This window comes from Mus caroli, unplaced genomic scaffold (genome assembly GCF_978045245.1).
Source record: "Mus caroli unplaced genomic scaffold, Mus_caroli_1 scaffold_13, whole genome shotgun sequence".
NCBI lineage: Eukaryota > Metazoa > Chordata > Mammalia > Rodentia > Muridae > Mus > Mus caroli.
In genome coordinates this window covers 57,742,629-57,769,300 of record NW_028227268.1, presented here as the reverse complement: position 1 = coordinate 57,769,300, position 26,672 = coordinate 57,742,629, and the positions used below count along the sequence as shown (strand labels likewise).

Genomic DNA, 26,672 nt, shown 5'->3' with positions numbered 1-26,672 from the left:
TCATTTGGCAACTAGTTCTTTCGGGAGCTAGATCTCAGTGGATTAAACAATAGTGAGTAGCTTATGTCATTCCTGTAACTGAATTGACAGAAGGAAGCCTCAAATATTTACACGCCATAGGTAGATGAATTTCAGTGTGCTCTAATCTGAATACAAACCATCTGTAAACATTCCAAGGATTTAGGGAAGAGAGAGCAAAGGGAAGAACAGAGAAGGTAGGAAACACAAGCCAAGGAAAAGTTTTAACTTTTTAATTACAAGAATAAATGTGTGTGTGTGTGTGTGTGTGTGTGTGTGTGTGCGCGCGTGTGTTGCAGTGATGGTTATGGGTTTGTGTGTCCTTAATAGAAAGTAAGATGTATCAAATGAAGAGCACACCAAATCCTATCCCAGAAGGGGAATTGCAAGACAGACCAAGGGCATTGTTAGACTGGCATGTGAGGTCATACTTTCACTCCTATCACGACCTGTCTCCCCTAACAGGAAGTAGATAGCATTCTTAAAGAAAGGTTGGAGTCATACATGGCCTAACTGGTCCTAATGTATAAAGTTCAATCAGTCCCACCTCAGCCTTTAGAGTAGCCAAGAGTATAGAGTAGCCAAGAATATAGGTGTGTACCATCATGCTTAGGCTTTTGAATAAGGAAAGAGAGAAGAGGGAGGGAGGGGATGAGTAGGATTGGGGCAGGGCTTGTGAACTACATTATACAGACTAGGTCTCTTCTGTCCCAGATCACTGAAATGGAGCTGAGGGGCCGTGGGAAAGAGAGGAAGTGCTGAAGTCACTCAGGTGACTGTTGCTTAGCTATGATGAAGGATGGTCAGCTGCCACAATAAGACTTAACAGTTGCCATCTTGTTGGTCATTTGAAGCTTGCCAGATCTGTCGGGCACAGATGTGGTAATGAGCTTTCATCCAAAATGAACCACCCAGATTTCTGTCCTAATATGCTCACCCTCAACTTTCTCTTGGTTCTGAAATAGGCGAGACAACTTTACTCTTTCTGTGTGTCCAGACTGCAACTCCGCTCTGTTTATTCACAAAGCTCCTTTATTGGAAATTCATCTCTATAATTTTGTTTGATTTTGACAAAAGGAAGAAAAGAGAACGGACTTTTTGCCTCGACAGCAAGACTTCTCTGTGAGGTTTTCAGAATGACTGGCTGTTTGTTCAACTGTTTAGATAAAATTGGAAGCAGCAAGCACTGTGAGAATAACTTATATAAGCATGGGTTTACTAGCAACCCGTGGCTCAATTTTGGCTGTGAGGACAGCACTGGGAGGTCTAACAGAAGCCAGGAAGCCTGTGTGCTGTCATTCAAGATGGAGACAGATGTCTTTCTCCATGTAGTATGGCAGAGCAAGTATGTCTCCAGACAAGGATACAAGGTATCTCTGTGTTTCCACTATGACACCAGGTGCCTCTGTGTTCCTCAATACTTATTGTCCATTTCTTTTTCTATTGTGCTTCATGATTCTACAAAGCTTCATCATTGCAATAATCACTAACATTCCTAGAATCTGTTTCTTTCCCCAAATAAATTACCATTGCTAAGAGCATCACTTTTGTCCAACCCCTCCCATGCTGCCATGGATACGCTGCTTCCTCAGCACCATCATAGTACTCATATCTGTCCATGTTATTTTCATTTCCCCCAACACAATTGCCCTCCATGTGTGTGTTATGAATTCTCCTTGCCTTTGCTTGGAAGGCTCATGCAACTTTACCTATTATAGCCTCCATGGCCTCTGAAGATGCTCATCACCTCCAGGGAAACACCCAAATACTCGGTCTGACAAGATACACATGTTTCATGACTTACCGATTAATTTATGCTGAGAGTTCACCAAAGCTATGGCATAATTTACAATTCTCTCTCATGTGACATATTATCTCATGAACAAAGGAAACATAACAATCATGAAATATAGGGTGACTGACCAGTAGAGGTTGTGTGAGAATTCCATACCCACCATTCACAAAGCCACTTCCCACTCTTACTTTCCAATATTCCACAAATAGCAGTTCTGCCTTTTCCTTGCCAATATAGAAAGAGCAAGCCTGCTTTCCAGATGTTACTAAATAAACCTAAACACTTCAGTAACCCCTCACAATACTAATAAAGACATAAGCCTCTCTGGAGTCCAGCCTCCTTACCTAGGAGCTTGTAGTCACGGGGCCTTTCGATTTCTTGTTTTCTCTCCTTTTTAGACATGATCTTACTATCTGACCCAGTCTGGCCCAGAGCCTGTATGGAGTCCAGCTGCCTTCAGACATGTCTTCTTCCCTCCTCAGTCTGGGATTATATAGGTGTGTGTTACTGTATCTAACGGTAAATGTTTGTGAATTTTACTAAAATCTTACACGAATAGGAAAGCAGCAGGTTATGGATGGAAATGGGAGAGCCGGGGGGCAGGGGTTGTATGTTTTTGAGGCTGTAGGTTTAAAAATGAGTTGTGCCGGGCGTGGTGGCGCACGCCTTTAATCCCAGCACTCGGGAGGCAGAGGCAGGCGGATTTCTGAGTTCGAGGCCAGCCTGGTCTACAAAGTGAGTGCCAGGACAGCCAGGGCTACACAGAGAAACCCTGTCTCGAAAAACGAAAAAAAAAAAATGAGTTGTACTGCTTTCTTTCATTATGTGAGCCCTCTTATAAGTTGACTGCACACCAGAGCAGGCCTCGCTCCCCGGACTGGCTTGACAAATACACAGGGAACTTGGTGAGGAAAGAAATAATAATAAATAATAATAATAAATAATGCAAACAAGAATACAAAGAGAAGAGGAGGAGGAGCAGGGGGAAAGGAAGAGGGGGAAGAAACAGAAGGAGCTTGGTTGGAAAAGAAATAATAATAATAATAATAACAACAACAATAATAATAAATCTCAAAATTGCAAGGGAAGTGAGAATAAAGTGGGGTGGGAGGGGTAGGTGGAGTGGGAGGGATGGAAAGAGTTTGAGGGGGTGAATATGCTCAAAACATATTTTATAGAATTCTCAAAGAATCAACAAAAATATTGCCAAATATAAGATGCACATGCATTTAATTTCTTCTATGAAAATAAGCAGAATATATAATAGCAGTGGTTAGAAGTCCCCAAGTCCTGTTTGCTTCAACATATCATCAAGATGTGATTCAACATATCATCATGTGACAGACAGTTCAGGAGACCAGTCCCCATCCTTCCCTCCCACCTCACCAGCTTCGGTTTTCCTGGTAGAAGGAGAGAGATGAGCTTGCCTGCTCCAGGGCTCCTTGGAGAGCTGGTGTTTCATGACTCTTGGCTTTGCTTTTGACAAACGTCTATCTTTATAAGCCTCTAAATCTGGAGCTCTGAGATTTTCCTTAATCTCCAGCGTTTTCTACCACGAGATTATTTTATTTCTTGTAACTGTTCTTAGTGTTACAGGCAAAGGCCAAGTCAAGCCTGGGAGATTTAACTTCAGGGCTTTCCTGTGGCCTCTAAGGGGCCAGTCATGAAAGCCAGGTCTCAAGGACCCGGCAGAGAACAGGCCAAACTAGGGATCACACGTTCCTGACCTCAGCTCCCTCAACCACAAAGAATCTTTAAAACTTCTGTGCTCTTTGCTGTTCTTTCTAGGGACTGAGGATGAGAAAACACACATTGTTAGGTGAGGACAGCGTTAGGGCCAAGGTGATTCAAGATGGGTCTCTGCCAAGGACAGAAAGTCTGAGCCTTAAACACTTTCGAGAGTAAAGCTGTTGTGTGGCACAGGAAATGATTTTTTTTTTTTACTTTTTTATTTATGTGTCTGTTGAAGTGTGTGCCATGTGTATTGGTGGCTAAGGAGACCACAAGATGAGGCCAGGTCCCCTGGAACTGGAGCCACAGGTGGTTGTGAGCTATCCAACCTGGGTACAGGGTTTGAACCCTGGTACTCTGAAATAGCAGCAAATGCCTTTGGCCACTGAATCATCATCCCAGTGACCCCAGACAGAGAATTCTTGACCAACAGAAGAATGTATATAAAATCTGCATTTTGGATTAGCATGGCACATCCTGGCCAGGGCTGGCTTCCTGAGCATAGGATCTATGCTGTCATGGGTTCCATTTTTAGAAGGCCCCTGACTTAGTTTATGGCCACACCATCACCATCTAAAAATTCTTAATTGTTTTTTGAACAAAGGCCTGGTACTATCATTTTCCACTGAGACTCACAACATAAATCTTATCTTAGTTGGCCTGGCTTAGGGAAAGGATCCTATGGGCGGTGGTGAGACATGAGGCTGGCGAGGACCTGAGATGCTCTTCTCAAGCACTTACAATTATTCCTGCAGAGTAAGATAGGAACATTGGTATTTTTCTGGATGACTAATACAATGCAGACATGATCGAGACCCAAGGCTCATTTGGAGACTGTCACGATTCATAGAGAAATCATGGAAATCCACTTGGGAATGGAAAAAAAGAGAATGGATACGCAGAAAAAAGAGCAAAAAGCACTTACGTTGACTGAATGACAAATTAGGAAAAGGTGGATGGAGAGGAAAGGTGTGAAGCAGAAAAAGAGACAGAGACAGCCAGACAGACAGAAATCAAACCAACATGTCTTCTCTGAGAGACTTTTAAAAGATTTACTGTTATGTTTTCAAGTGGTTTGTGTGTGTGTGTGTGTGTGTGTGTGTGTGTGTGTGTGTGTAGTGGGGTATGCTAAGGGCAGTAGGGGCAGAAAGCATTTCCTGTGTAGTTCTGATGGATCCCTTGGTGGCCTTTCTTCCTGGCCAGAGTTTGTTTCAAGGCTGGCTAGCCACCCAGCCAGACTGGGTTTACCTGGGAAGTTTGGAAATGTAACCAGAAGTCTGATGACAGCCTCTGCCACATGAACTGAGCAAGGCTGGGGTTGGTCAGCACTGGGTGGGAAGGGATCCAGAGTGGACAAACACTTCTAGAGGAAGTGTCCAGCCTCCAGTCCCAGCATCTCTTTGCTCAAGTCCTGGCACTCTCCTTGAGTTTCACAGGGCACACTAGCACAGCCTGGCTAGCAGTCTGCTGCTAAACAGCTTTTAAAAATTTCGATTATTTGATTTTCTTTCCTTTTCTCACAAACATCCCCAGTGTTAGTAACAAAGAGAGGCACTGGTGGCAGAAACCATGGATATCACCAACGGCTATTTTGAGATCTGCTTTTATTTGATCTAATTTCTGTCCCTCTTGAGATGGTGTCTAATTCTGTGACCCATGTGGGGCTTAAACTTGTGATCCCCCTGCCTCAGACTATCCTGAGTGCTGGGATAGGGGCATGCCCTATCATGCATGCAAGGCTCTCATCATCTTCTAGATTTTGTCCCATTTTTTTCAATGACTCCTCCAGAGTTTTAAAAGGTGGCCAAACTGTGCATAACCGACACAGGTCACCAGACACTGGCATGCTTAGGAGCCTGGGTGAAGCAAGACATAAAAAGCAGCTCAAGTTACTACTGACAATGCCACACTCTATATGGCACACTGGAAAGTCACAAACCCTTGACATGGCAGAGGAACGACAGAGAAGAGGCAGACAGCTGAAGACACTATCCCCTCAAGGACAGTCATGACCACAGCTAACTGAGTCCTTGGCCGTCTCCTTTGTGCTAATGTTGACCCGGGACGAGCTAGATGCACCCTCACATTCTCCTGCCCATGGCATTGCTGCTGTCTTCCAGGGCACTTTTGGGAAGGCTGCTGGCTGATGGATGGGTGAGTCCCTGGGTAGACAGAGCGAGAGTGGTATTGGTGGCTTTAGAGCTGACACAGGCACATGTCATACCTAGCACTCTCCATTGCTCTTCTTATGGGAGGATCTCCCCCATCAAAACCCACCCTCTACCTGGTGTTATCTAACACTAGGAAAAAGCCTTTGTGCTACCTGAGGGTCTCCCATGTTCCTATTTGGGGCATAAAGATATATTGCTCAGAACAGTGAAAGTGGGGTAGCCCATACAAAGCCAGGGAGCTGGAATGGATAGGTTATAGATTGATTACCTGTTTCAATCCCAGACATGCTTACTACCCACAAGCCTGAGAGAAACGGTATCTTTGTGTCTAGGCTGATCCCAGCCTGCTTGTTACCTCCAGGCGCCAGACACCAGTAACTGTTCCCTGCAAGACTTTGGATTGCCTGCTTGTTGCACAGTGGGACTCAGGGGGTGCGGCTGGGCTTAGTGGCTGGCATAGGCAGGCACATGTTCACAGAAAGGGTAAGGCCACGTGCGTGCTGTCCTTTCCTGAGCCTCAGGGGTGCCCTGACTCTCTGCCTCCTTTCAGGAGATTGGGAGACATTGCTTAGGCGGGCTTCTAGCTCAGGCATCTGGAGGATCGACACAAACAGAATACCAACAGAGTGTGGCCTTCGATCCTCAAGCCGTTACTTCAATGACCTAGCCTCACGCGAAGGCTCAAGTTGTTTCAAAGAGATGTCTGTTCACACAAACACTGCGAAGCTGTTCTTTCCCCTAAGCACCACACTCTCGGTTTGTCAAAACATTTGAAGAAGACTAATTCATGCCTCAAAAGGAATTCTCTCTCACTCACAAAGCTGCCAGGTCTGTGAGCTTACGACTTTCATGTTAAAATATGTCAAGGCATTAGCGGGAGGAGGAGAGCCTCGGCAGAGACTCAGAAGCATATGAGTCTGTTGTTGGAGGTGGCGAGAGTTGCAGTGTGTGCCTTCAGTACGGAGAAGAAAGTCCAGTGGTTTGGGATTCTGGCTCCTGCCCACTCTGGCCGGTGTGGGTGCCTATGGAATCACAGGGAATGTGGGAAGCCTGGGTTCTGAAGCCAAGGACATGCATGCGCAAGTCCAAGCTTTTCTATTTACAGGCCGTAGGGTCTGTCCCTGCTTTAGTTTCACCTAAGAATCTGGGAACACACTGTCAGTCCCTCCTTATAGGATGGTGTGAGGGTTAATAAGGTTAAACGTTTGCAGCAGGATCCAGCAAACATTGAGGACCCCATAACCCTCAGGGTGGTGTAGGCTCTAGGTCCCACTGTCACCTGGAATCTCTGCCCAGGAGAACTGCTCAGCGGCGGGGCAGGTTTTTTTTTTTTTTTTTTTTTTTTTTTTTTTTGTCCATTGCCAACAGGTTCTGAAGTACAGAACAGAAACTCGGCAAGTGACATAAACAATTTCAAACAATAATTTCGGAAGACAAATTGCTCCATTTGGGCACCAAGATTCCTCCGCGGAGGCTTTCCCCGCTTGTTTATGTATGCTGTGGCGCTGAGCCATGAGTGAATTAGGCAGACAGCATGCACACGCTCCAGAGAGAACAGCAGGAAGGGTGGGGTAGCAGGGGTGGGGGGGAACCTCTTGGTTGACCTGCTTTCCTTGAAAGCTATTGCTGAGGGAGGTCCTCTAGCAAAGGGACTCTGACTTATGTCTCATATCTATTCGTTCATAGAGAAGTCACATGATTTGGTGCCGGGAGATAAGCATTCAAGTCCAGCTCCACTATGCGTTGCTTGTGTGAATTTGGACAGATCACAGACACCTTTCTGACTTTCATTTTCCATCCCTAGGGAGATAAAATCATCATACTCATGGTATAGGTAATGAGGGCGATCAGATCGCTTTCATCCTGTTAAACAAAAAGTCAAACAGTATAAACAAATAAACAGGAGAGAGACTAACATAGAAAGTTGTCAGGAGAAAATTGGGAATAAGAGGGAATTAGAAATTGGAACAAGGTATGGTTTGTAAGGGCAAAGACATTCTCTTTAAAGGAAGAGGAGGTTCCTCTTTTCCGAGTGGCTGTGGTCCCTGGACACAGATTGTAGTTTTCCCAAAACCTCGCGTTCACAAGGCTGAGGAAATGACTTGGTCTGTAAAGCACACACCTGAAGACCAGGACTCCGATCCCCTGTCCCCTGCACCGTGTGAAAGGACAGGCAAGGCCAGTTTCCACAAGAGACCCCCTTTTAAAAGAAAGGTGGAGAGTGAGTTGGGTGCCCAACCTGAATTGGGGTTGTGTTCTGTGTGCAATTTTGAAATCTTCTATTTAGACTCTAAGCATTTTTATGCCATTATTCTTTGTATTTAATGTGTAAGTGGCAAGGCACTATATATAATTTTCAGTCTATTTGGATAATTCCCTTTTGTTAGCTCAAAAATTTCCCACAGTTTTTTTTTTCTGCAGAACATATAGATATAAATCTTTAATCCTCTCATGTTATAGATTAATTTGTTATATGTTACACATATATGATGCATATGCTATATACATATATATGTGTGTGCACATATATAGGAATATAAAATTTCTAATATAGAAAAATATAACAACTTAATAGATATTACATTTTATGGTATTTTAAGAGAAGAAAAGGTGGCTCTACTGTTTAAACCCCAGGCTTTGAAGAAAACAGATGACTTCAGATCATTTTCTAATTAGAGTATTTTGTGGTGACAGGATCTACCACACACAGGACAGCAGAACCCTTGCCAAAGACAGCCAAGCATCCCTCTGCTGCTATCATGTTATCCGGTTCTCCCCCGGTCATTGCTGAGTTACATTCTTTGGATTCCCCACCCCAGCTTCTAATGTACCTCCCCAGCCATGAACCTATGGTAGCTACGTGGTAGAACCCCAGCCATGGTAGCTACGTGGTAGAAGGCTTGAAGCTGAGGCTGGATTGGATGCCAGGTATCACTGCCTCTCTGCCTCTGCTTCTCCCATGTGTTGTTTCTCAGCCGGCCTTATGGAAAGCTGGGAGACAGCTTTCTTTCTTTCTACTGCATGACCTTAGACTTGCCTTCACACTATGGAGCCCTGCTCTCCTCAACCGCATAGCCAGCCTTGTGTTCAGATGTGGTGAGAAGATAACAAAAGGATCTATTGACAAGCCTTAGTTTTGGTAAAGGAGGAGCAGATGAATGCATCATAGAAAGAGAAGGTATTAGCTCCCTATGCTTAAAACGCGATTCTTCTGGAGAGAGCTCTTCTCTCTGGCTCTATTTTTAGCCATAAGATTATTTTCAATTACAGTACAAGAGGCTCAGACTCTTAGCAGTGCCTGAGAAAGAGCCTTTGTGAATACCAAGAGCCAGTAGTGAACTTGTCAGAACCCATACCAGGCCTAGATCTCTCTAAAGCTGCACAAACTGGATCTAGGATAAGGCCACCCACCCCTGCCATGGAGGTGGAACAGAAAAAAAAAAAAACTCTCTCTCCAAACACTTGTTTGAAAGAGAGAGAATGAGTGGTCAAAAGTGCCTGATAGGATAAAGTACAAATCCCACGATGACACAGAAGTATCTTCATGTCTCTCATGAGTGATCAGAGGAATTACTAAGGGAGGACTGTCACAGAGCTGCCATCACTCACATGCAAGATAATCATAGTTCTATAATGACATCTAATAATTTGAATACATTGTAAGTTAACATGCTATATAACGGTGGTCAACATATAAAACCACTGCTTGTGCGTGTGACATCGTTGCGGCTCACGGAGTGTGGATTTACAGCCTTGCTTTGGTACTTTTTATATGTTCTCTCACTACTGCCTCCTGAAATCCTCAGTGAGGAGGGATCTTGGTTCCCACATTTACAAATGGAAGTGGAGAGAATGGGCCCCTGAAGATACACAGCCTCGTTCACGAAGACACTGGTACCTAGAGCTTTAATCTAAGCTCCACAGGCTGTAGTAGCATTGGCTTAAATTTAAATTTTAAATTCAGAAATTTCATCACAGAGCGGTATCCACTTATGTATAGCACATAAATGCTCCCTCAGAGCCTGAGAGCTCTGATAGTGGTGGACCCTGTATTTTCTGTGTTTTCGCTATGCAAGTGTATTTATCGTAAAATTTAACTACAAGTTAGGCACAGAAAGATATTAACAATATCTCACTAAAATAAAAAGATTACAGTGTACTAAAGGCTACTTAGAGAGCATGTAGCTTTTTTCTTAATTTCTGGAGTTTGACCTTTTCAGTTCATCCTGGCTAACTGAAACTGGCGAAAGCAAGATGCTGGGTAACGGGTGGGAAAGAGGAATAGTAATTAATAGGAATAGTAATTAATAGGAATAGTAATTAATAGGAATAGTAATTAATAGGAATAGTAATTAATAGGAATAGTAATTAATAGTAGGGACTGAGTGAGTTCAGTCTCTCTGGGTTGCTCTGTGAGGTTGGCAGGAATTTGAGGACATATGCATTTTCCAGGTACCCAGCCAGTCCCTCATCACTTTGCTTCTGAAAGACAGCGAATGTCCGCCCTCCCTCGTCCATCTCTCTAAGGCCTAAGGATAAAGCAACAGATAGAACCCAGGACCACATTATTGCTGTATGCTACAGAAGGCATACAAGGCACTCAAGAAACGCCCCGAATAAACAGTGCGGAAAGGACAACTGAAGTCACACGGACATACTTGTGGCTTTGCTTTGATGATTGACTTGTGTTAAGAGTATTTCAACTTTTTAAAGGAATTTCTCTGCCTTTTGTCTTTTGATACCTATGGTTAATTAGTGAGTCTAATAATTAGCATTTATTAACATTTATATGTATGTATTAAACATATATCCTATATCTATGTCACCTAATTCTCTTAAAAAATTTTAAGCCTTTTAAAGCCAGGGGCTTAAAATATATAATCAAACTAATTATATTATTTATATCTTATAAAATCGTACTTGAAGTTTTATCAACATGGTTAAGGATTTGTAGACGTATAGTATTTCCAGCCTCTGCTAAGATAGGATATTCTCCTTACATTTTAGGCAAAGTTGGAAATTATGTGAACTTAAGTACATTTTCATCTTAAGAAATGCAAATGGAGAAGACCTTCCTCTGCCGGAGTCCTGGTGTCCTTCTAAATAATGCGACACACATTCTTTCCCCTTTTATATCTTTTTAACACATAATTGAAAAATGTAAATAAAAGTATGCTGCCCGATCATGTCATAATCTGTTTTTAAAATTCAGAATCTTGGGCTGTAGAGATGGCCCAGAGGCTAAGAGCACGCTGTGTTCTTGCAGGGGACCTCGTTTGAGTCTCAGAACCCACATGGTACTTCACAAGCATCTACAACTCCAGCTGCAGAGGGTCTGATGCCCTATTCTGGTCTCCACAGGCACCAGGCACATACCTGCTGGATATACATAGGAACAGACAAAGCACTCATGCATAGAAAATAATTAAATCTAATTTTTTTTTCAAAAAAATTGTGAGTCTTGGGTATCTTTCTGTATCACCTCACATGTTTTTTAAAATCATGTTCTGTTTTGGATTATAGTATGAATTTAACATAATTTAAGTAAACATCTCTGTAGGTGATTGTTTATGTAGATATCATCTTTCTAAGTCTGAACAATAGAAACCCTGTTGTTTGTTTGTTTGAGACAGGGTCTGGTCTCCCTATATAGCCCAGGATTGGATTGAAGTATTGATCTTCTTGAGTGCTGGGATTCTAAATATGAATTTCCATATCTAACTTATAAACTATGATGCAATGAGATATCTAAATAGGTGTGTCAACACTTAGGATACTAAGGCAGGATTTCAAGACATGGGTCAATCTAGGTTAAACAGAATACTGTCTCAAAAATAGAGTTCCAGGACAGCCAGGGCTATACAGAGAAACCCTGTCTCGAAAAACCAAAAAGAAAAAAAAAAAAAAAAAAAAACCAACTAAAAAAACTAAACAACCCCACCCACCCAAACAAGGCCAAAACCCTTGAGCATATTTGTGGATTTGCATGGGACTGCATCCTTAGCTGTCCCAAGCCACATGCCCCTGGGCCAGGGAGTGGGTATAAAGTTGGTGTCTTTCAAGTGTTTTCAAGTGTTGACCATTTTCCCTTAATTCTTTCTCTGTGTTGTTTGCTTTAAATCTTATTTTTAATAGAAATATTTGTAATAATTTTGTCTTGAAAATGTTTTCCAGAACTATGTTTTTCAAGTTACTATTTGACTTCAGTTTCTTTGGGTGATTTTTTTTTCAAGTAAAGTTTTTCATTTTTAAGCAGCTAGTACATCCATTTTTGTTTCTTCTTTGGCTGGGGAAGCAAGCATGAGAAAGCTGTACCATGCCAAGATTATAAAGCTGCTCTCTGCTGTCTCCTCTATAATATTCTACAGACTTCATTTATTCGAATTTATTTTAAAGTTCATGAATATCAATTTTCCCAACAGACTTTCATGACTATGAAGAGCTATTAACATACAGACACATCTATACTATCTGTCTGTCTGTCTGTCTATCTATGTATCTATCTATCTCTATGTATGTATATATAGATATAGAGAGAGTACATGTGTGTATGCAGGTGTGTAAGATCATATGTGACCCTAATAACTTTTTTCTATTTTACTCTGAATCTTAATTAATAAATGGCTCTTACATGTCTATGTGTAATGTCTTAGACTAGGTCTCTTTGAATTATTTTATTGGCTTTCAAATTTTTCTTGATATTGCTTTTGACACAAAATCATATTTACTAATCAAGTTGTATGAAAATCCAGAGATAAAGTGTACCATGAATAACTTAACACTAAAACAAGAAGCCTTATTAGTAACTATTTTCTGGGGATAATAGTAACTGAGACTATATTTGGAAGGTTTACTGGTTCCGGGGGGTGTGTGTGTGTGTGTGTATTTGTTTGTTTACACATGTATGTGCTCATGTTTGTATATTTGTATATAATGTGTGTGTATACACAGATGGGAAGCAGAAGGGGAAGATAACATTACCTCTATTCGGTGGGACACACAGATTCCTAGCTGGTTTCCAGGTCATTTGATACCCTGAGTCTCAGCCTCTGCATCTATAACTGGGGAGAATCACTCCCGACTCAAGAAGCTTTGCCACGCCTCAGATGAGGTCAGAGATAAGTTCATAGATAATAGGTCCAGAAACTCCTAGCCCTCTTTGATAAATTCTCACTTGTGTTTGGTAGCAAGTGCTTCCTAGATAGTAGACAATGTAGGGCTTTCCAAATAAACTCTTCTTCACTTTCCTATTCTTCCTCTACTGAAAAGACACAAAAGTCTAAGTGAATACCAGCTGCTACTGGAAAAGAACACATGACAGTGCACTTCTCCTGCAGGCAACATTTATCACCCGTGGAAGTAGGCGGGGGTTGATCTAGGTGTGAAAAGGCCAGTTACCATTGTGGATGACAAAACTCAAGTCCATTCTTCCCACACTCAGGCACTTATCTAATGACTTACCAGGACAACCAAGGTAAGAAAAAGAAGCATTTTTTTTCCCTAAAGGGTTTCATAGAGTTATGTATCATGATTTTCAGAGTAGTGTTATATATGCATAAAATCAAAACTGAGTTTGCCAAGACAAGTGATTAGTAAATTGCCACACACCTGCCTTTGGCGTACGGCGTCTTAAAGCAGAATTACCCTTCTGTGGAATAGCCAGAAATATCTACAACAGCACGCTAAACAATAGAAAGGCTTAAACTGACCCTCAGAGCATAACCTTGACAAATTTCTGGAAGGCCTTTCAAGGAGGTTGCTGATCAGTTCATGCCGAACAACACTTTCTGTGTTTAACTGTTTTTGTTTTGTTTTGTTTTGTTTTGCTTTGCTTTGCTTTGCTTTTGTTTTTCTGAGCTTCACTGAAACTTCTGGAACATTTCCTTGTACCTAAAACCTTGCCCAAAGCCATGTAGATGCCAAGGCTCACTGGCTCCCTAAAGGGCGTGTGCTTCTAGAAACATCGAACAGGACAGTTTTCAGTCTACTTTCATCCTGTCAGATCATCTGTATAATGGAGATGGACCAGGAAGTCCATTCTTGAAGAAATAGTGGATGCCTTTGTGCCAATAGACAAGGGTCCCTGGAGGGAGCTGTAGCAGAGGCTATAAACCTTATCTGTGTGTTCATCCAACAGGGCACCAGAGAGTGCTGGTTAAGACACAGCATCTGAGAGCAGTGGGTCCATTTACCCTTGCAACACACACCAAGCATCACTAATCCCTACTCGGAAGATGACCCAGTAAAATATATTTTACAATATTACAAGGTTTTCATTTACTTTGAATCGACAGCTTGTCATAGGGAGGTAACAAGGCTGACTGTAGCTCAGAGATAAACTACTGCACCCGCGTCCTCCAGGAGGAGAGTGAAAGAATTTATCCTCTCTCATCTACAGGAGAAAAGAAAGATATTGTTCTCCCTTCAAAGACTCCAGAAAGCATTTGGAGGCATTCTGGGGAAAAAAACCAGGACAGCAACAAACCTTATTTATTGTAGATTTCTGGGGATAAAGGATACGTCTTGTTTGAACAAAATTTGGCAAACTCTCTGTTTTGTCTAAGAATAGTGATCCACATCTGGTTAAGTAAAACTTGATTTATTAGCAATTCTGGGAAAAAAAAAAGATAACCACTACCTGCTTAATAAAGCAGAAAAATCTAAGAGCTTAAAGTATAAGGTTGCAAAGCCATTTGGCTAATGCCTGTTGTTATTGTTGTTAATCCTATTTATGTCCATCAGAATCTTTTAACTACTTCAGGTTTCTGTCTTGTGGAACTCACATGCCAGTGTGTCAAGCAAGCCATTGCCACGAGGGGAGTAAGATTTCTCCCTGTAAAATGAGTTCTTAGGAACTGTCAGAGATCTTTCTCCCATAGAGCCCTGCCGGCTGCAAAGACCATGAGTCATTTTGCCAACATGCAAATGGAGGCCCAAAGAGCAAAGCTAGTTTTCCCAAGGTCACGCTGTCAGGGAAGATATAGTAGCACCCACGTGGCTCTGCCTCCAGGACGGAAGGAGTCATAATTCTGCAGATGCCTGCAGAACGAACCTGCTGGTCTTTCATCCGCACCTGGATGGAGATGCCAGGTGCCTGCTCACCACCTGTCAGGGAGCTTGTTGTGGGTAAATTGCATCTGCTCTTATTCAGGTTAAACTCCTCTTAAACATGTCATATTTTAACCCTGGGACATAGAACTTGGCTTCTGCCCTGTATTTAGGTTTTCTTCAAATTAATCTACTGTGGATTAAAGACCACTGAAACAAACTCAATACAATGTGATATAGTCTTTTTCTCTGTCATATAATGTAGCAGACAAAATGAACGCTGTTTGCTCTTGCTTTAAAAACAAAAAATACCCACTCCTACTCCCTTCCACCCCTCATAGTGCTGGGGACTGAATTTGGAGCCCTCTGCATGCTAGACAAGTACTCTCACACAGGCACCATCTTCAGTCTCCCCTCTCCCCCAAACACTTTTTTTTTGGTTTTACGAGACAGGGTTTCTCTGTATAGCCCTGGCTGTCCTGGAGCTCACTTTGTAGACCAGGCTGGCCTCGAACTCAGAAATCCACCTGCCTCTGCCTCCCGAGTGCTGGGATTAAAGGCGTGCGCCACCACGCCCGGCCCCAAACACTTTTTTGTTTGTTTCAGAGAATCAGAGGTTACAACTCAATCACAATGCCTGGTGTGTGGTATACAGCCACACATTACCATCTGCCCATAAGTGATTTCACTTAGTGAATCTGACGAGAGCAATTATGCACATAACCACCTCCAAACTCCAGAGTAGACCCCACTTTCTGACTTCAGAACATGCCCCTCCTAGTCTCGTCCACTTTGATATCCCTTTTTACATTATGAATCTCTACACACTGCCCTCCTTTGGGACGTAACTATTGCTTGCGTGTGAAGAGCTGGCTGAAATTCTCAAGGGTCTACTCATCTCTCTCTACATCCTCCTTTAAGTTAATTTCAACACATACCCATGTACCTAAAAAAGATGGCCTTTTATTGATTTTTGAACAATCTTAGCTGGGGAATACAACACATATTTATTTCTGAAGTCCCAAGGATCCAACCCCGAGTCTCCTAAGCACATACTGTATTCCTGAGGGACATCCAGCTCTGAGCACATGTTTTGTGGGTTCCCTTTCTATGCCACGCCCTGGCCTAGGTGGTAGAGAGTAAAAAGCTGTAAACAAAAAGCAGATAAGAATTTTTCTTATACACATAGAATAATAATATACCAGTACATAAGTAAAATGTTTAGTCTGTGCAAAGGTTTGGAGTAGATAGGAGATAAAAATAGGGAAGGAAGAAGGGCCGGGCTTTTGCATCTAACTCAGATAGGGAGAGAAAGCCCATGCTCTATGATTAAATCCACTGCTATCAGACTTGGGGACGTGACCCAAGTTTGGCCCTGAAAGTGTCTTTGCCTTTTACAAACGATTTAAAATATCACTGGACATGGAGGCACATGTCTCTAATCACAGCACCAGGAGGCTGAGGCAGGCGTATCACCCATCCTGGGCTACGTAGTAGGTTATAGGCTAGCCTGGCCTAGAGAGTGACCTGGTCTCGAAATTAATTAATTAATTAAAAGATGAATTAAGATACCTATTTTAAAAATTGAAATACATTAATTGTTTAAAGCCCAGTAATTCATTACAGTCTCTTATGACAATGCTTTAGTGTTTAAATTTTAACACTTGTACTGTTTAAAATTTCACAAAAATAGTGAAGGCCATTCAGTTGTGGGAAAAGGTAAAGTCTTCAGGCTGACAAAAGCTTCAGAGATGAATCCGTTAAGGTTTTGCACAGGACAAAAACAAGATCTGAAAAAGCCAAATTAAATCAACATCTCTATAGGTTATATGTCATAGGAAGGGCCTTATTTTAGGTTAAATTTGTTGTACCAAGCTATAAGACTAGCTAGTGGCTCAGGCAGCACAGGGATATTTTTTTTTATCATATAGTGGATATTCCTTCCCATAGTGTCTATGATGGTAAATCAGGGTCCCCGTCCCCATCTAAAGACCCCAGCTTGTAAGAGAGACAATCCAGTCTGGTTAAGGGTCTAGATTAATTAGGAACTTAGTAAATCTACTACATCACCTGCAGGACAAAGAAAAGAGGGACAGGAAGGGTCTAAAATCCCTCAAGGAGGACCTGGGCTTTCCATTGGAGAAACTACTCACATACATGGGGTGCTGGATTCCGGGCATCCACTGCCTGCCTGGATTGTCCCCAGCTTCTTTTAGCGATAGCTGTGCAGTATCAGAGTCTCCTCATTGCCAGGAAGGCAGAGGTGAACCTGTTGTCCTCCTTCCCTCTGAATCTTGGGTCTGCTCGTGGGCACCAGGGTTCCTTCTCATGCCGTCCCTACTTCACGCTGAGACTTAGCTGAGATATGTATTCTGTATTTTGGGGGGTCCAAAATCTCAAGAGGCTCATGGGATATTGGACAGGACAGCAGAGTGTTGGAAAAACAGTCCCAGGACTGTAGGTGATTGCCAAGGAAAATACGATAGGCATAGCGAAGTGCGTTTCAGAGAAAACTCCGTCCTAAATGTTGATAAATACTGAAAGCTTTATCATTGTTTGTTCAAAATTAAAACTGAACAGGGTGTTCCGTATTCCTGTTTGCTAAATCTGACAGTTCTACATTTGTGGGGAGGGCAAGGCTGGGCAATGCCAGGTACCAGAGTTAGCTTTGGTTTGGGCTGATCGAGATGGGTAACAGAGAGCCATGGGAAAAACAAAACAACACAAAACAAAACAAGGAAAGGCGTTGTTTCTTTTGAAACAAAACCCACAAAGGAACCTCTCCATTTTTCTTTTTATCTGCTTGTATTCCTGTGTGGGCCCTTGACACAGAGAATGATATGAAGAAAAAAACTTCAGAAAGTAACACCAATTACAAGAACTGGATTAAGAATGAGAAAAATGAATACTATAAAACGTGGTCTATTTAAAAATAACAACCGTATTGCGTCTAAGCAAGCTGCCGTCTACTCGCCCACCAAGGCCACACAGCCTCATCAGCTCACTTGTTCCCACATGATCTTTACACCTTCCAGTAGCCACGGACAATATCAGGGTGGCCTAAGAAACCACATCATTCCACTTGGACATCTACAAGCTAAGAAAGCAAGGTCTAGAAGGAAGCAACGGCCGATAGATGATCCCACTGCTAAAGAGCAGCTATTCGTCCTGAGCACTGCTTGGTCGGGGCTCACCAGCATGTCAATGTCCTAACTCAGTTGCTTGTGTTATCAGATTTATCTCTTCTAAGCACCATGAAGTCACCAGCATTCTCCACGTATGAGGCACGTAAGATGCAGAGAGCTATGATGCTGGCCTAGGTTAAAGGTCATATAGCCAAAACCAAAGAGGTGATGGCTGAAAACCCAGCTAGTCTGACCGAGACCCGCACATTCAGCCCATGACACCCTGCTTCTGCTAGGTAAGATTAATTTACATCACTAAACTTGTTCTCAGATGTAAACATTCTGAGTCCCAAACTTTCATGGCAGGTCAGTCAATCACAAGTCTACTTGGACAGAGGTAAGTGGGGAGTTGGTAAAACATGGTTGCTGACCACACCAGTTTCAGAAAGAGAGGAACTGTCTGGAGACTGGGGATGAGCCCTATCACAGCAAGCCCATTGCTATAATCGTAAGACAATTTACTTTCAGTTAGTTTTGAAACATTAATTTTAAAATCATACTACCAGGATCTATTATTGAAGTGAATATTCACTGCTATATAGGAAGTTTTAGAGTTGGCAGCTAGAATCCCTCAAGAAAGAAATTGGGGTGACTGAGAGGGAGGGAGTGTGGGAGGGAGAGAGAGAGCTATCAAGGTGAACAAGAGACCTTCCTCATTCATTGTTAGACAAAAAGTGAAGCAAAGTCACCTAGGCAGAGGCAGTTAATACAAGGCCAGGCAGGGCCTCAGGGCCACATGTCCACCGTGGTCACTCTGTCCAGGAAGTGTAACCAGTAGCCATCAACTGATTTACAATTTTACAATAATGTTTTTCTTTCTCTTGTGTAAGATTATCAAGCACAACACCTAAGATACGCAACTGGCTTTGTCTGTCATAGATTCCAGTACCCTCACCTTTTAAATCAAAGCTTAAATTAGGCTTCCTACTTCTGTATTATGCTTTGACAAACTACCTTCCTTATGACACAAATGCCTGAAAAACGTGGGATAGGTGCCCGGCAGTGGTGGCACACACCTTTAATCCCAGCACTTGGAAAGCAGAGGCAGGTGGATTTCGAGGCCAGTTTGGTCTACAGAGTGAGTTCTAGGACAGCCAGGACTACACAGAGAAACCCTGTCTCAAAAAAAAAAAAAAAAAAAAAAAAAAAGTGGGGTTGGACTTCTTCAAAGCTCCAGGATAAAGATTCGCAGGGTCCAGGTAGAGATCTCAGGCCTGCACAATCCACTGAGTTAGGGGTTAAAATAGTGCAAGCAGTCTTCCCTCTCCACCATATTTCAGCTGAGGAATTCCTTGATAAGTCTGTTTTGCAAGCCCACTATCAAGAACATCACCAAATCGTTTTAGAAATGATCCAGCAGTCTCTCCCTGTCCCTCCCTCCACCCCATTAAACTGCACGGGAGCAGTTGAAATAAACTCAGCTTTATGCAAAAACAAAAATGACATCCTTGCTCCCTCAGAAAGGTGGCAGTATTGCCTTGTGGTTTTGAGCAAATTACCAAGCACGTGAGGTCTCTGATGAACAAACTAACCATCTCACCTCAACATGGAAAGGGCAAATGTGCATGGCTGACCCTGGTGGCTAGTGGTTAGGAGACACACCCCAGGCCTCAGAGGCACTGTGGCTCCTGGCCACTTCAGCTCTTAAGTTTTCAACTTGCCTCACTAAACAATCCTTCGAGAAATCCCCAGAGTGTCCCATCCACACCTAAGGATCAGGAACAACTGAGGTGGTTACAGAGGCTCCTTATGGCCCATCACCCACTGTGCACAATTTCTGAGCCACTCATTTTAAGACAAACACTTGAGTAGCTCCCTCAGAAGGACCAAGGGAAGTGACAGAGTGAGTGGCACCAGCATCCAGCCGGCACCTGTTACATGGAAGGCTCACACCAGAGCTATCCACCAAAATGTTCGTTCTTAGAAGGTGCCCTGCCATCATTGAATGGTCCTGTTACCACCGTTATAAAAGCAAGAGCGGGCAAAGCTAGGTAGCCCTTCCAGGATGCTAACGAGGGAACACAATCCTGCGTCTTCTGTAGGCCCCCACATACCCTTTCCTTATACTCACCTCTCCTGAGTGTCCCTCCAGAAGTTTCTCTGTGTGCCACTAACACAACAATTTTAGGGAAAATTGTCCATTTATAAATATCAGATGGTTTGGGAAAAAATATTTGTGGCGCTGGTTTTTTCCCCCACGGTGATGTCATTTAAAAATTCTTGGTGTGCTCCAAATTCGCTATTTTTACTTCCTCCAAGTGACTTTTTTGGGAAATACATTTGTTTGGATTAGCTACATGTTAAGTGACCCCTAGACGTCTCACAGTCCTAGGCACATTGTCTCAGCGGTTGTAACTGATAACGTGCCCGCTCTATAACTTCAGATCCTGGAGTTGCCCATTTCAACACAGTTCCTTTTGGATCGTCCCCTCAAAAATGTCTATTTACCGATAAAGGAAAATATAGTAAAATAAAATAAACCATTGGATTATTCGTAAACAAAACTCAAACTTAACACAGGTCAAAGGGAAGACATTTGAAGGCATTCAATCAAACACAGTGTTCATTTTGGGGAAACAGAGGGAAGGCCGCCACCTCAGGCCTGAAGCATTCATTGTAAAGCAGTTGAGTGGTAGAGATGAAAAGTTTAAGGAGTGCTGAACGCCTTACTCTACCTGATCGGAACTTCCTTCTAATCAGCAAAGAGTGTTCAGACCCCAGGAGTGTCATGGTGAGTCTCAGCAAGCCGCTGGTCGCTGGCCAGGCGCCCCGCTTTCCACCAGAAACTGGCTCCCGGGAGCCCAGAGACAGCAGCTAACAACCCAGAATTCATCCAACTCTTGGGGAGCTCCCTTGGGTAGGAGGACGCACAGTGGCCGCCAGTGTCCCCAGAAAACTGGCGCCTCCCCCCTCGCCGCTCGCGAGGCTAATTAACTCCCAGCAGGCAGGACCCTCCTCCTCTGAGGGTGGCCGGGAACAGCCGCATCCTAGGCGTTCCTGGCTGATGTCATAGGCTGCCAGCGGTTGCAGAGTACCGCCACCACGCCTTTATGAAGGTCCCAAGTTTGCTATCTGATCCTCTTTACTACTGACAGGAGATCAGCCAATCAGGAGCGGCGAGAGGGGCCTGGGGACCAGACGCGGCCCCAGGAGTCTTAACAGCCGGCTCTTAACTCTTTGCAGAATAGTACGCCAAGGCTGCTTGCCCAGGCGGGAGTCTCTGCACTGACACCCCTAAATCGGATGCCCGAAGGCTGCAGGCGGCGCCCGGCGTGCAGGTGGCGCCCGGCGACGGTAGGAGTGTATCCGCTTGTCCTAGGTGTGCATGTCCCTGGTGTCCCCAGCTTACTCTGCAGGGCTCGGGAAGGTACATCTCCAGAACGTGCTGGAGCCTGGGCCAAGAAGCGGGGTTGGCTTGCAACTCCCGGGAGCACCCGCTTCCCCTCTGTATCCAAGCGGTGGTGCTTCAGGAGACCGATGCCTGGAGCAGCTATCGCTACTGAGCGGCTGAAGAAGTGGCAGAAAGTCTTTCCCTGTGGTTGGATGCTCTCTTTGGAAACACAAAAAGTTTGTGTCTGGGGACTGAGCCCGGAGTGCGATTGGTGCAAAAGTCGAGTGTACTATTGAGCACTCAACAGGGTAGGATTCGGTGGCCTGGGCAAGCCAGATCAGAAAGGTGCAGAGGTTTTTCACGTCCCTTTCATAGTGGGAAAGGGACCCAAAGAGGCGCTTACAATGCACATCTCTGGGGTGACAGGATCCCACGTGCATCATTAAGTACAACAAATATTCTAAGACGAAGATTTAGATAGTTGAAAAAAAACATTGAACTGCATACATACAACACACTATTTGCAACTTTATATGCACGTGAGCTCCCAGATACAATTCTTTACATCTCCCCTTTTGTCTCGAAGCTGTGAATTCTTGAAGGGAATGACAATGACAGGTGGAGGCCTAACGTAACAATATCTGTTAGGGACTAATCTCTGCCCTGATCCGGGGGTCTTTTGCCTCTATCAACTGTTGCTGAAGACACCCTAGGGTGCCCAAACCTTCCTTTTCCCCATTCTCTGGGTTGCACCAATGCACTTGAATCTTGGAATCCGTTTTCTGAGCTAGGTAATGCTCCTCCTCATTAAATCAGAGAGGAGGTGGAGCCCTGCTACTCAACTTCCTCTTGTGAATAGGGTTGGGCAGCACAAGCCTACAACAGGCTGCCTCCTGTGGTAGCCTGGCAGTGGTTGTGCATTCCACAAGCAGTGCTGAACTGGGCTGTTCCTGTGGGAACAGATCACAACCGCTTTAATGGCTTACATCAATCCCAATTCATTACCTTGCAGGTTTGAAGGCTGGGAGTCAGAAACTGGTCTCACTGAGTTAAAAAAAAAAAAAAATCAAGGTGTTGGCAGAACTGTGTTCTCTTCTGGAAGCTCATGAAGAGAATCCATTTCCTTTCCCTTTCCAGCTACTAGAGGCCACCCATGTTCCTTGGCTTCCAGCCTGTTCTTCCATCTTCCAAAACAGAAATTGTGGGTCAAGTTCTTATTACATCTTATCAGTCTAGCTCCTCCCTCCCCACCTTCTGCATCTCTCTCTGAGTTAACCTTACTGTAAGGAAAAACTCTGTCAGGCTATCTGATTATGAATCCTTATTCCCACTTGCTATGCAATGTAACATAATTGCAGATGCCTGAACTTAGAAGTGAAGGGGAAGATGTTGTATTGTGTGTTACATAGAGACGGTCTCTCGTCCCAGCTTCTCTTTCTTGTAGTTAAACCCCACAATCCAATTCATCAATGAAGAGAAACACAACAGAGGAAGGACTGGGAGGGGGCAGGCCCGCATGTCTAGAACAGCCCTATGTGGGGTTGAGATGCATGGGGCAGGGGTTACTCCAGAGAAAAGAGGTAGCAGGATAAGGGACATCACAAAATTATCCCATGGAGGAAATTCTGTGAAACATGAAAAAGAAAGAATAGAAGGAAAGACCCAAAGGAATTTTTACACTGAAGACAGCAAGGCTGAGGAGATGCCCACTACAACTTAGTGGGACTTTCTTTATTCAGTAGGAGTTGTGATAAAATCAGCTGAAGGATCTAACCAAGGGTCTTCCTGACCCAGAGGGATGGAGAGGGTTGGAGTGTGTGCTTGTGGACAGGACCACAGACCATCTTTTGCTGGCTTTCTTTTATCATTGTTTAGTGAGATGAGGTCTCCCTGCCCTAGGATTTCTTTTTTTTTTTTTTAGTTTTCATCTCAAAAGGAGTTTATTCATTAATCCTTAAAGTAATATTTTAACTAATTCTTTAAGAATTTCATATTATCAATTTGGATCATATTCATGCTCCCTCCCCCAACCCAATTCAGATCTCTCTCCTTGCCTCCCTACCCATCCATCTCTGAGCTGTCCTTGTGGTATTGTCTTCCTCCTCCTCCCCCTCTTCTTCCTCCCCCTCCTCTCCCTCCCCCTCCTCTTCCTCCTCCCTCCTCATCCTCCCTCTCTTCCTTCTTACCCCCTCCTCCTCCCCCTCCTCTTCCCCCTCCTCCTCCCCCTCCTCCTTCCCCTTTTGCATTATTTAACCTCATTGTGTTAGGTTTGTGTTGTTTAGCTGCTCTTGTGAGTGGAGCCTGTTCAGGTTGACCACAGTCTTGCCTCGGCCTCTGGAGTGCTAGAATTAAAAGAGTAGAGCAGCATGCCCCCTTTCTTATTTTCTCTTCCTGACTTTCTTCCTTCCTCTTTCTCCCATCTCTCTGTCTCTCGGTCTCACCCCACCCCCAGCAGCTCCATGGATGAGTTGGGAAACCCTGATAACCACAGTTCTCCTCGATTTTTTCCCATCAGAGAATAGAGCAGCTGACTTCTGCCCTCTGGGATTTCTAGCCCTTATGGCTTTGGGATATCTATGGATATAAATATGTGCGTTATAGAGGCTCATCCTTTGCCCTCTGTGCTCAAATATTTTTATGACTTTTTTTTTTTTTTGGTGGAATTTGGACAGGCTGTTCCCCCAGGAGAATGGAATCTCAGACAGCTGCTGTCAGAGTGTAGCCTAGCAATGTAGCAATGGCTGCCGCTACGATCTTACTCCTCCATGATGATTCTTCAGTATGTTTCCCTTTTGCTATGGCACTTTGCTTCAATTTATTTTACTTTACTGCTAGTCAATTAAAAAAAAACTGTGTCGCAAATTATAGTAACATGGCATGTAAAGACGTGGACTAATGGAGCCCACATGCAAGGATGCTCTCTCAAGATTGTAAATTCTTATATAGGGGTGAAAAGAATACATTATGTACCTATAAGGTAGAACTAACAATCTCTATTGCTAAACTGAGAGTGAGGATGCTTGCCTGTAAGCCCAGAACAGGGGAGGTAGAGACAGGAGGACCGGGAATTCTCTGTCATCCTCAGCTAGAGAGGAAATTCCAGACCAAGGCCTGGGGAGACCCTGTCTAAAAATTAAAATAAAACAAAGAAAAGAAAAAGTCTAAACAGCAGCAGCAGCAGCAGCAGCAGCAGCAACAGCAGCAGCAGCAGCAGCAACAACAACAACAATAACAACAAAATTCATTGTCCTTTATAGACGCTTGCTTGCCCCTGAGACTTCAGGACAATGTACTCATGGGTCTGTGGTGCTACAGGTAAAGACCATCATTGCAATAGACCATTCCATTTTTACCAAAACAAACAAACAAACAAACAAACATCATTGTTACCTAAAACCATACTCTATTCATACTAGTGCCATCTGGCATTCTCAGCAGGCCAGCACATGGTTAAGGGGAGGTAATACTATATAAGGGGACATGGAAGTCATTGCTGGCTCACCTTAGAGCTCTGTCCTCCATAGCTGTGCTTCTCAGCATGAAGGTTAACATGGGAATGGTTGTGTTCATAGGCCTGAGCCCAGAGCATGGCTCAGGAGAGTCAGCTTGAGTTCGGATCCCTTAGAGGCTTCCTTCCCTGAGTGCAACATGAGGTCAGATAGTGGGTCACAGGCAAGTGCAGCGTGGTCAGCTCTCCTGGGTAGGTCCGGGACCTGCGTGCCTTTGTGGAGGAGGCTCCGTCTTAGCGTGGTAGCTGGAAACTCGGCTGAATCAGGTTTCACAGTGATCTGGAAGAGTCCTTGGTTTGGATCTCTCCTGCCGTCTACAGTCTCTCTTCTTCCTTTCACATATCTGACCACTTCTTCTCCCTTCACACACTCTGAGAACGCATTCTAGGATCTGTCTGTGTCACCAAGGTAAGTAACATGCCTGTCAGGCAGATTTGCAAACTCAATTAACTTCAGTGGGAGGAGAGTAAGAAAAACAAACAGACAGACAAACAAGAACATAGAGGTGAAGGGTAGCATACAACAGATGGAACACCTGGTTGTTTGTGTGGTCCCAGGCTCTCTGTGGCCACTTGGGAGGAAATACAGATCTATACCACCCTGCTCCGCAATGGCTCAGAGAATCGGAAATCCAGGGTGTAAGACACATTGGGGTTTTGAAAACACAGTTAGCAGTAAATAGCAACAAAGTGTGTCCTAATATATGATTGGTTGGACTGTGGGGAAGTTAGGTTGTTTAAAAAGTAAATATGATGTTTAGCAAAAGAGCGCCTGCCTTGGCGGAATAATGCCCCATGATGACCCCCACCAACTGCTGCATGGAAGGCATGGTCCCTTCACTGCCATCCTCCAACAGTGGAGCAGAAGTAGCCAGGTATAAATGCTTGCTAACTGTCTCCTCTTCCCGATCTAGGAGAATCCTCTCAGCCATTAGCTCCTCGAAGCACTTCTGGGGCCTGTGCAGGAGGAGGTGAGCTCCAGTCTCTCAGCTGCATTAACTTCTGGTTAAGAGAACGTGAAGACGTGCTCATTGCTCCGCGTGAGCCCATTTCTCATCTTCAGGCTGACTTCAGGCTGAGAGGGAATTTCATGGCACTGTTTGCTGCCTCAGGGCTGCAAGTTAACTTGTCACTTCTAAGAAACCCCTCAAACTCTGGTCAGGCAGGGGAAATATGTATTGAGTCACTTCCTGAAGGAATGCACTCTCAGATACTAGCTTATTTCAATTCCAGGAATATTTATCTGGCACCCAATGTGTTCTAGCAGCGGAGGGAATATAAAAATGGAGCTGATAGAGACTTGGATCTCGATGAGCTCAGACTACAATGGGTCCCACACAGGCTCCCAACAAACCTGAATGGGGTCATTACTCCACAGCGCTAGTTAATGTCTTGATGTCTCAGGTGGAAGTCATGACAGGCACAGCTAATAGAACCTGCCCTCTTTCCTGAAATTGAATATAAAAGAACCTTTGCCTAATTTAAACAGAGACTTCAATTTAAACAAATGTTAAAATAAAAGGTTTTAGTTGAGAGAATCTGTCACAAACCTTTCTTTTCCTGCCTGCCAGAAACATTCCTCATCCTGAGTCCCTCCATGGAGGACATTCAACTTGAGGCCAAGTTGAAGCCATTGGGTGGGAGGGTGATGTTACCAGCTTGAAAGGTCTTGGGCCCTGCTTCCCCCGCCCCACGTTGTCTTTCTGTGTCCTTGCTAGTACTTTGAGTTGAGACCACACACTAGTAGAGAATTTTCTGGCCGCTTTTGAATCAATCTCAGCCCTTGGTCCAGCCCCCTTTGTGTTTAGGTTACAGAGCTTGGAGGTTTTGTTCAACCTACTTTGCACTGAAGCACTACAATGAGAATGCCCTTTAGGGTCAAGGT

At 43.9% G+C, this 26,672-nt stretch overlaps 1 protein-coding gene across 3 annotated transcripts in view; it reads right to left on the bottom strand.

Annotated features, from left to right (window-relative positions):
• Myocd (myocardin) overlaps window positions 1–20,960 on the bottom strand; it is a 98,242-nt gene extending 77,282 nt beyond the window's left edge. Inside the window, exon 1 of one of the 3 annotated variants that reach the window (XM_021176394.3) lies at window positions 20,624–20,960. In XM_021176394.3, coding sequence (XP_021032053.1) covers window positions 20,624–20,678 — 55 coding nt within the window. In that variant the 5' untranslated portion in view covers window positions 20,679–20,960. The remainder of the gene's footprint in view (window positions 1–20,623) is intronic. The other 2 variants (XM_029483384.2, XM_085829919.1) reach the window with 2 other exon arrangements.
• Between the last annotated feature and the right edge of the window lie 5,712 nt (window positions 20,961–26,672).